The 9,624-nt window shown below is 48.5% G+C and overlaps 5 protein-coding genes across 5 annotated transcripts in view; all 5 read left to right on the forward strand.

The window, feature by feature from the left end:
• Positions 1-173: 173 nt before the first annotated feature.
• Pmar_PMAR019732 (protein kinase, putative) lies at positions 174-2,635 on the forward strand (the record flags this gene model as incomplete). Its single annotated transcript, XM_002766321.1, has 14 exons — positions 174-326; positions 552-707; positions 758-909; positions 955-1,123; positions 1,168-1,275; positions 1,326-1,457; positions 1,496-1,526; positions 1,594-1,689; positions 1,737-1,854; positions 1,900-1,966; positions 2,015-2,133; positions 2,179-2,236; positions 2,426-2,517; positions 2,560-2,635. The coding sequence occupies 14 exons, from the start codon at positions 174-176 to the stop codon at positions 2,633-2,635; spliced, it is 1,527 nt and encodes a 508-aa protein (XP_002766367.1).
• A 2,089-nt stretch (positions 2,636-4,724) lies between these two features.
• Positions 4,725-5,252, forward strand: Pmar_PMAR019733 (hypothetical protein; the record flags this gene model as incomplete). The annotated part of the gene is made up of 1 exon (XM_002766322.1): positions 4,725-5,252. One exon carries the CDS (start codon positions 4,725-4,727, stop codon positions 5,250-5,252), a length of 528 nt encoding a protein of 175 aa, XP_002766368.1.
• Positions 5,253-5,545: 293 nt separating this feature from the next.
• Positions 5,546-5,944, forward strand: Pmar_PMAR019734 (hypothetical protein; the record flags this gene model as incomplete). The annotated part of the gene is made up of 1 exon (XM_002766323.1): positions 5,546-5,944. The coding sequence occupies one exon, from the start codon at positions 5,546-5,548 to the stop codon at positions 5,942-5,944; it is 399 nt and encodes a 132-aa protein (XP_002766369.1).
• A 1,343-nt stretch (positions 5,945-7,287) lies between these two features.
• Positions 7,288-8,388, forward strand: Pmar_PMAR019735 (conserved hypothetical protein; the record flags this gene model as incomplete). The annotated part of the gene is made up of 3 exons (XM_002766324.1): positions 7,288-7,524; positions 7,569-8,216; positions 8,287-8,388. 3 exons carry the CDS (start codon positions 7,288-7,290, stop codon positions 8,386-8,388), a joined length of 987 nt encoding a protein of 328 aa, XP_002766370.1.
• Positions 8,389-8,667: 279 nt separating this feature from the next.
• Positions 8,668-9,624, forward strand: part of Pmar_PMAR019736 (hypothetical protein) — a gene marked incomplete at its 5' end in the record, with an annotated part of 8,671 nt that continues 7,714 nt past the window's right edge. The window contains 5 exons of the mRNA XM_002766325.1: positions 8,668-8,743; positions 8,823-8,939; positions 9,164-9,320; positions 9,370-9,442; positions 9,492-9,545. Coding sequence (XP_002766371.1) covers positions 8,668-8,743; positions 8,823-8,939; positions 9,164-9,320; positions 9,370-9,442; positions 9,492-9,545 — 477 coding nt within the window. The remainder of the gene's footprint in view (positions 8,744-8,822; positions 8,940-9,163; positions 9,321-9,369; positions 9,443-9,491; positions 9,546-9,624) is intronic.

A 9,624-nucleotide genomic window follows, 5' to 3' on the forward strand; every position in this document is an offset into this window, starting at 1 on the left:
CGATAGCAAACTCATGTGTGTATCAGCGATAACTGAGCAACGGTCTCATAGTAGAGGGAAATAGTATGATAGTAACTGAATGTACTAAGAGAGAGAGGCACGGGCGGTACTTTGGCGGAGCAACCTCGTATGAACCACTCAATAGCAGTAGTTTTTCAAGGGCAGCAGCAGTAATGGGTCGAAAGAATGCAGACACCCGTAGTAGTAGTCCGACTACAGCAGCGATACGGTCATCACGGCAAAAGATGGATATGTACAAAGTAGCCATGGAAAAGCAGGACAGGGAGAGGATGGAGGAGCTGGAGAGGCTCGAGGAGCTCCAACGGGTAGGCTAGTGGGAGCAGTAGTATTCATGGAGTTTCACCCGTGATATGAAAAACACTAGTGAAAAAGATATTTCACAATTCACTTCGCAGGAAACAATTGTGTTATCGGTGTTCGCAGAAACATATACGTCTTATGATTTACATGGAGTATTACGTCACTTCACGTTAAACGGGTTTTTCTTCGATATGCAAGGGAAGGATCTATGGACTGTGATGGTGTTATAGGCCCCTAGTATCGTCGCTGAGGAGTTGCAACAGCAAGACGACTCTACACCCACCCCGAGGACGTATGAAGATGACGAGCTCCTTGAGGTTATACGTGGACAGACCAACCTCTGGCTCAGGAGAAGGCGCATCCGTTTGAACACTGATAGCTTTGATGTGAGCAACCGGGCCGCCGCCTCGTGTCTATCGAATAGTACTCCTACTAGGTGATCGACAATTTGGGATGTGGCAGCTACGGTAAAGTGTTTAGAGTTACTCTTCATGATAAGAATGTTGAACGGGCTATTCTGGATGCTGGACCGGACGGTGTTGGAGAGGCATCATCATCATCGTCATCCTCGAGTGAAAGACCACCCAAGTAGGCTGAAGGTTAATTTGATTCAAAGTACTCTACTTGTGGTAGGGAATTCGCCCTGAAAGTTCTCCCCAAGAATTACTACCGTTATAAGAATGGTTCTTTACAAGTGATGGCTGAGAGGGAGGCGTTGCTGAAAGGCACCCATAGCCCTATGATAGTCACACTGTATGCGGCATTCCAGGACAGGAATAACCTGTATATGCTGTCGGAGCTGGTCGGTGCTTGAGCTCAGCGACTGCTCGGCTATAGTGTATTCAGGTACCTGCTGGTTCACTGAGACATCTCATGCACAGCAATAAGGATGCCTTTACCTCTGTGGATTTGGCCAAGTTTTGTATATCAGAGATTCTGTTGGGAGTGGACGCGGTATGGTCAGCTGAGTTCCTTGCATTGTTCTCAACACTGGTACCCCGCAGGTACATCGGTTGGGTTTCACACATCGTGACGTTAAGCCCGAGAATGTCGTCATCACAGAGGATGGTCATTTAAAGCTGCTGGACTTTGGTCTATGTGCCGAGATAGATGGTCTGCCGGTCCGAGATGAAGGAGTACTCTTGTCGATGCTCATTGTCTTAGGAGTCTTCAGGCAAACTGGAGGAGCGATGCGGCACTCCACTGTATATGAGCCCCGAGATGATACGAGATAAGGTTGACGACTACTGAGTTGCCTTATTCTTAGCTCAGGTTCGTATACACACTTGTGTGACCTGTGGGCGGTCGGCATCATATTCTTCGAGATGCTGTATAAGGATGTGCCCTTCCGGAAGAGCCCTGATGGGTGTAGGACCTGCGGCATTCGAGGTTGAATCACCTTACTTGGTGTTCAGTAACTTGCCATGACAAGATCTATGCCTTCCCTCTTTATCTGAGAATACCCCCAAAGAAGGCAACTAGTAACCTCAGGCTGTCCGAAGAGTGCAAGGATGTGCTCGTGGGCCTTCTGACGTAGGGGATGTGTCAACTTGGTTCGGTTCTCTCATTAGTGAGCAGGTGGGAGAAGAGTCGTCTCGACTTTGACAAGCTCAAGGACGCGGCTCTCTTCGAGTCAATTGATTGGGTGAAGAGATCTTCCCATATTGTTCGAATTAATATGATCATGTGCTAGGATGTGCAGCATCGTGCTGAGTCGCCTCTCGTGCCTATCATTCGACGTGCTAGTGTATCGACGGACTCACTCTCTGACTCTTCGCCACCACGTGTTACGCCACGGACCACTCGATTCAAGTAACAGTGTTGACCGTTGCTTATCACCACGGCTGGTCGATTCAGTTGCAATGGCTCACCTCTGCCTCGGGCTAAGTCCAATACTATTCATGACACTGACAAGGTGGGGAGAATATTGTGGAGGACTTGCATGCTTAAGGGCAGGACCTGCGATTCCCGAGATTCACACTGACTCCTGATCGTATGCCCGATCCCCGCAAGCTAGCTAAAGTCGTTGCCGCGGGGAAACTGCCTGATTTGAGACGCTCTCTCTCGAGAGCCACAACCTCTATGGGGAGCAGGTCATTGAAAGATACCCAAGACGGTGAAAGCAGTCAAGTGGATGAGAGAAGAACAACTGTTATCATCGTGCCGTCACCTACAGACACTCCCAAGCATGGTTCGGTAGGTATCGATACCATGTGAGAGTGCCTTATCTGGGTGTAGGTTCACCACCGTCGCGGGTTCCCCTGGTGCTTCTGCTGTGGCCCGGCTGGGGGTGGATAGATCGGCAAAGAGTTGACCTGCATGAGTACATTTAATGTTCCCTTCCTGCATGTATGTGTCCACTTGTACACTAATAATGTGATACCCCTCTCAATGAATAAGTCCATGGAATGCTATCAATGTTGCTTCGAATGACGTCTCTGCTTTGCGTTTGATGTTAGACTATCACGACGCATTAGAACGTTGGACACATCAGAATCTATTCTCACGTTAGAATAGGTTCTAATGTGTCGAAGGTTTTCGCGAGCATCGCTGAAGGATATGATCTCCGTCACGATGGTGAACCGCTGACTCGTGGATCTATCCGGAGCCAAGGACCATCGTATCACGAGGTTAGACGAATGATGATGCCTTCCTCGAAACATAGTTTTGTGGGGTCAATTTAATCTTGTACCGAAACTCCATAGCAACAATCGACAGAGGAGGCGAACCACTTTTCATCTCAAGCATATTTACATCAACATGGCCAGCAGCGACGTCGTTCTATCGCTCATCATCATACTAGGGCTGGGGTCCATCAATATATGGTTCCTTGGCCGCATTGAATTGAACCAGCCATTGGAAGAGGCTTCGGCCCACCTTCGAACGGCTGCGTCCTTGGCGAGGAAAACGGCAGTTATATTTATGGAAGGTGCGCTTAATCGACGTCCTTCTGAAAGAGCACATTCAGTAGATACTGATGATCGAGTAGAAGTACCCTTCATAGAGGCTGCATCGGCCTTCTCTACACGTGAATCCCCGTATAAGGCCACTACAGGAGAATCGCGACGAGAGACGGAGACCGCAACAGGCAGAGACCTGAGATGCGGCGATGGATGGGGAGGGAGGAAGTGTGATTCTTCCGGAGCCTTCCCATGCTGTTCAGCTGCAGGATGGTAAACGAATCTCATGGCTGCAGAGTTGGGCTGCTCCATGCATGCCTTATAGGTGTGGTTCGACCCCACTACATTGCGCGTGCGATGGATGCATAGATTATAGGCATTCTGTTACGGAGGATATGGGATGCTCTGAAGACCGTGATGACACTATAATGATAACAGGGCCTAGGGGCCAACGGTGGGCTCGTGCACGGATTGCTTGGCTACTCTATAGGGACTCCAACAGATTCAAAAGGTTGAACTCCACCGCGCTTGCTGGTGCCAATGCGTTGTGGTGTTATTCCTCCAATTGTGAGAGGGACCATAGATGGTTTCCCTTGGAAGTAATTATAGTCGTTAAAGGACGATTAGAGACAATTGTAGCTCACGGGTGTTTCAGGCAGCCATACATCATTGCTCTAATCTCAACACTCGTTGTATGGGTGTCCAATGCACACGGTATGCGGAGGGGGACAGATGTTATGTTAAAGAAACAGCCAAGCCCCAGCGGAAAGCAACTGGTAGGTGAACTCGTCCTCTATAATGACGCCTTTGCCTCACAGGTAACGGTGGGGACGTCTTCTCCTATTTGAAGTGTCCATCAGAGAGTTCTCATATGATGCCGAGGTGGGGTCGTCATCTCACCTCCTCCTCTTACCACTACTTGGATGCGGCTCGGTCGATCGGCCTCTCAGCCGCCCACACGCTAACCGAGTCCGAGGACCCCGAAAGGGGACCCCGTTACAATGAAATATAGTCTCACCTCAAATCCACCATCTCGCCTCAAACATGTAGATGCTAACACTTACTAGACCCGAAAGTTGTGAACGTCGAAATCCGCACTACAACTGCTGCTCGAATGAAATGCCAGTTGGAGTGCGTCCCTGCCTGGATGCTGATACGACTTTCAGGTCTATAGTGCAACCCCAATACAACAAGACAGGCACCAGTGAGAAGTGTGGTAGAGCGGTGACACTCGAGCAAGTATTCACCCCCAGCTGACCACGGCACTATACGAAGGCCAACCACGGGATCCGATTGTGACTATATCGATACGAACTACTACGATAACTTCTCACCGGAGCATATCGACTTTGTGATGGTGCGACCACCAAGTTTTACTGCACGATATCCAATAACCCATTCCACCCGGTAGCAGCCGACAACGCAAATCTGTGCTGGGGACAGAACCTACAGTTGAAACCAAAACTTGCCCAGAAGAGTTTCCGCCTAAAAAATAGGGCGTGGATGAGCGGGTCTCCGGATGCCTATTTCACTTATCAGCCCGGCTTCCTCTCGGGCCAGTGTGAAAAGCGGGCGTCGAATATTGACTATGAGAATCTCTTCACAGGCAACTATGTGAGGGACTTCGTTGAGTCAGCTGATTGGTCAGGGGTCTCGGAGCCGACCGCGAGAGTTTTAGAGGGTCCGACAGTACTGACTTGGCGAGAGAGTAATGGCAAGAGAGAAGATAAGAATCTGTGGCATAGTTATATGCACTATCTGAACGTATACCAAGCTCTTATGGTCTTTGGTATAAAGCCAGGACCTGATGTTAGAGTCATCTTCCTTGATAATAACGTACCAGTGTGGCACACTGAGCTGGTCACTGCTCTCGCGGGGAAGGTTCTGACCCTTAGCGACATTCGTGATGATGCCCTACTACTGAAGGGCCCCGTCGTGGTCGCCCCTTCGATGCATAATACGCCATTCCAAGCAACGCATTACGAAGTCGCCATCCGTGAGTCTGGGTGGGTCTATAATGCTGTCCGTTGATCTAATTCGACCAAAGGACTTGAACACCTCTCTGTAGAGGCTTCCACCGTGCAGGCATTTGGTATGGACTTTCTCAGGCTGTACACATCCCCTGACAGCTCCTATCGGACTTGTCTACACAATACTATCACATTACAGACTCCTCGACACCCCCGTGGAAATCGGGACACTGAGAGTGCTCTTCCTAGCTCGGCGAGGACACGTGACCAGACAGGTGAGTGTTAGCAAGACACGATAGTTGCAGAGTCAAATCCACAGCAACGCAGGTTCAGAACGAAGCCGAGTTGATAAGCATGCTCGAGAGGAGTGCCCATGTCTCTGTCTCGGCAATAGATATCGCCACTCTGAGTCTTCGCGACCAAATAGCTACGGTCGCGCATAGTGACATACTCGTAACCTCCCATGGTGCTGGGGCCACTTACGTTACGTTCCTGCCTAAGTATGGCGGCTACCTTGAGCTGTGGCATGATAGACAAGCCAACGACAACGAATGCCCTATATGGTGCTTGTTTAATCATCTAGCCCTTTGGTCCGGTATCCGTCATGTTGACAATTGGAACCCTCCTCAGTCCTACGGCTTTGGTTCGAGGGCCTTCCCGGTTGACGTTGAAACGTTGCGCCCTCAATACACCAGAATGGTAGAGAATGTGAGAAAATCCAAGCAGCTCTTCATCAATGATCTCTGTGCTTGATCGGCTCTTTGTCGGAATGGCCGATGGATAACGTGGTGCGTTTCTCCATATGGACATATTGTGTTTGCAGTTCGGTCGAGGTGCGTGAAGTTCTACCACGGGCATTTTTGTTATAAGACATGGGTGTGCAGTGTGAACCTCACAGTGTTTATGTAAAATAGTTCACTTGGTTCTGGCCTCATGCGATAGACAACGGTCTCAAATCCGGTGATGGACCGAATCATTAAGTGGTAGAGGAGTCAGCAAGCAATCTACTATTAAAAGGCGTCTGAATCGTTTGACGAGCGAATCTGCCAACATCTGCTACTCTACGAATATCTTTCCAATCGACCACCTGACGTCAGATTCCTCGGTCGTGAGGTAGGGTCAACAGTATCGAGCACTGCGGTAATGGAAGTGTAGTCACCTCGTCATAGAGCTCGCCACAGGCTACGGATAGATGTGACATGTGAAGGAAGTTCAGGTATCCGAGTCAACCGAGGGCATCGATCCGACGTCGAGATGCTTCAGACCTAGAGCTGCTCTAGTCCTTCTTCGCGATAATCTTCCGGATCAAGCTCAACCAGGGATATGCGAGTGAGCATCGTTACAAAATAGTGAACGAATTCACGCCGTGAATTTCACGGTCACATTCCACAGCGGCGCCGTCGATCAGGAGAGCAATCCTCTCTGAAATGATATACCGCCATCTAGATTAATTCGCGTTGGACAACGACTGTTTCTCAAGGACCCAGTAGCGAACGAAGCGGACTAGTCAAGATCTTCCTGAGTCATTACTGTGTGCATCAGGAGTATCAATTGGAAATTTGTTGTTGAGGTCACACAAGGCCTTTGGCCTGGTTCTCCCCAGAGCTGTAGTTGATCATCATTGCAAGCACAATAACATTCATAGCCTCAGTAGTTTATTTGGTGATTGAGTTTGAAGTCATCAAGAGACATTCTGAGTAATGAGGTCCTCACAGGTAGCACACAAGTCTGTTGTCAGTATTTGGTGATCGATGTTTTCTGTTGTTCCTCATTAGGAAACTTCAGTGAGGTATCTCATCAGCCTATACGATTCATATATACTTCAGACTCTTCCTATCAATTAAAATGTACATCAACATGAGGAACATAAGGTCCTCTCTGATAATCATATGGTCATCATGAGCTTCATCAATTCATAATGAACTATTCATTTTGGTCAATGTAGGTTTATCTATACGCTATGCGTTATCGATTAGTATGGCTAGCGCGTTATTGCAGCAAAAAGCGCACGCCGATAGAACTGAGTGCGCAAGCAAGTATGTTCAGACCAAGCTCAGAATAAGACAGTTAGTTAATCAGCTTAACATTCCTGGGCAATGGCCGATCCCGGTGGTGAAGCATCGACCAGTCTTCAGCATCCGTCCCTCTTGCAATGCGTATCCCCTGCGATGAGCAGTGGAGAGGTTGTGGTCTGGGCAGTGGGCAAACACGTATTTAGATATGCTACCAATACCCGACGTGGTAAGATGGTTGATGGAGAGCACACTGATACCGTAAGGGCTATTGCGCATTCTAATAGAGGATTGTGGTCTACTGCGGGAGATGACAAACAGGTACTATGCTTGTAACACATTCCAATGGACTTGAACTATCTCAGGTGATTCTCTGGGACGAAGGCTTCGAACATGTCCTGGCTCGGTACACTCATCGTAAGAAGATAACAACAGCAGTGTTCGATCCTGATGGTCGACTGATTATTGGTGATAAATATGGCGAAGTGTGGAGGCTCACACCAGTAGAGACCACTAGCCAGATTGGAGAGCCACGACACATCGAGTTCGCCCAGGCCCCGCCTAACTCGATGGAACCAGAGGCTCAGGGGTGTGCTGAACTACTCTTTGGTCACCTTGCTGTAGTGACTGCTATGGAATGCATTCAGACCCATGGGTATCTGTTCACCGCTGATCGCGACGAGAAAATACGTATGTCGTTGTATCCGTCTTACCAAGTCATACACGCCTTTATGTTGGGCCACACTGAATACGTCTCTGCCCTGCATTACAGTCCTCAATACGAGCAGGTGATCTCGACCTCTGCGGATGGTACCATTAGGAGGTGGTCGCTCTCTACAGGGCAACAGGTTGGAGCAGCCTTCCATGTTGATCCTACTAGCAAGCGTGCGGTAATAGCTTGCTCTGCTTATGACTATACCTGCGATAAGATATACTATGTTTGCGAGAATAGTCCCACCGTTGTGGTCACACTAGGTCTCCCTGGTGCCCCTGAGACGGGAGCTGAGATTACAGTATGTCCACTTGATACTGGCAGGCCTATACAATCTCTCTGTCTGGTTGGTAGTCTCTTGCTATGTGTAGATAGAAGCACTGGTTGCCTCTTCCAAGCTACTAGTGGCCGCATACTCTTTCAGCCTGATGCCACTCTACTTGTTGGGGATACTTCTACAGAGTCTATGGTAAGCTACTATAAACACACTAGTGTGGACGTGATGGACAAGGCAGCAGCAGATGGTGAACAACAAAATATTGATGATGGAAAAAGCACATCTCCGCAGACTTCAGAGGCCGCTTAGCAGGAGTTAACGTTTCACTGTTATATGTAGGGCTGCTGCGTTATGAGTTTGGCAATGACGAACTCTGTCGAGCAACGATGAAGCTTCCTATTGAGTAACCTTCTTATTACTATCACCATCTAGCGTGACGTCATCCAGTGAATCGAGGACCAGCAAGCGCGAGCCGATGACCACTCTGGCTATCGCTAAAGCTGGACCGTACACTGTTGCCATACGACCTATACCGAGGCAAATCACTAGAGGTACTTACTTTGAAAACGCCAGGAGGTCTCACATCACCGAATCAGTGGACTTGAATGAGTATCGTGATTACCTATTCAGATGACCTTTTATCGGACGGTGTGTTGAACAAGTATGGCGAGGTTAAGGACTTGCGCTTTGGTCGAGGCAGGGGGGCATCTGGAGACGTCATGTATGTTGATTACTTCACATGGAAAAGTAGTGGTTGTGGGGGAGTCTGTTCTTCACTGTTGGAGGAATATATGTTTGCTTTTCTCAGCTAACCCCCGGCGTTTCCTCACTGATTATTGAAGTACAGGAATCAATGAGAATTTCCCGAAACTTCCTCAGAATTTTCACCAACACATATGGTTGACCATGTGCATATTTTCCCCCACACAGCTGTCGTCATTGGTAACTTCCCTGTGTATGATGATGTATAGGTGCGGAATTGGCCGTGAAGAACTTCAACGGTAAGATGAGTTTCGGCACAGATCGACGCCATATGTCATGCCATCTCACCCCTACTACTGAGGAGATGATAAGAGTCGTTAAAGAGGACCTCAGGCAGAAGAGGAAGATGAAATTAGAAAAGGCGAAGTAATAGTGTAGATCACAGGAAGCTTACTTACTCAATTGACTGTCTTAGTGCCGCTGCGGCAGAGTCTCAGGCTAAGCGTCGTAACGTGTTTCGTCAAATGTTGGGAGTATCCAAAAACACTGTAAGTGGATTAGGATAACTTCCGCCCTAGTAATTGCTGTTATACTCAGGAAGGCGAGAAAGATACTAAACTGCCTATGGACGCCTCGGCTATAGGCAACTACGTAACTTGCGAGAAAGCTCCTGATGGTCATACTTATACAATTCTTGTTATGCCTACTACTTCTTCTCTCTGACCAGCTG

The sequence above is a fragment of the Perkinsus marinus genome (assembly GCF_000006405.1).
Source record: "Perkinsus marinus ATCC 50983 genomic scaffold scf_1104296973076, whole genome shotgun sequence".
In the NCBI taxonomy this organism is placed as follows: domain Eukaryota; phylum Perkinsozoa; order Perkinsida; family Perkinsidae; genus Perkinsus; species Perkinsus marinus.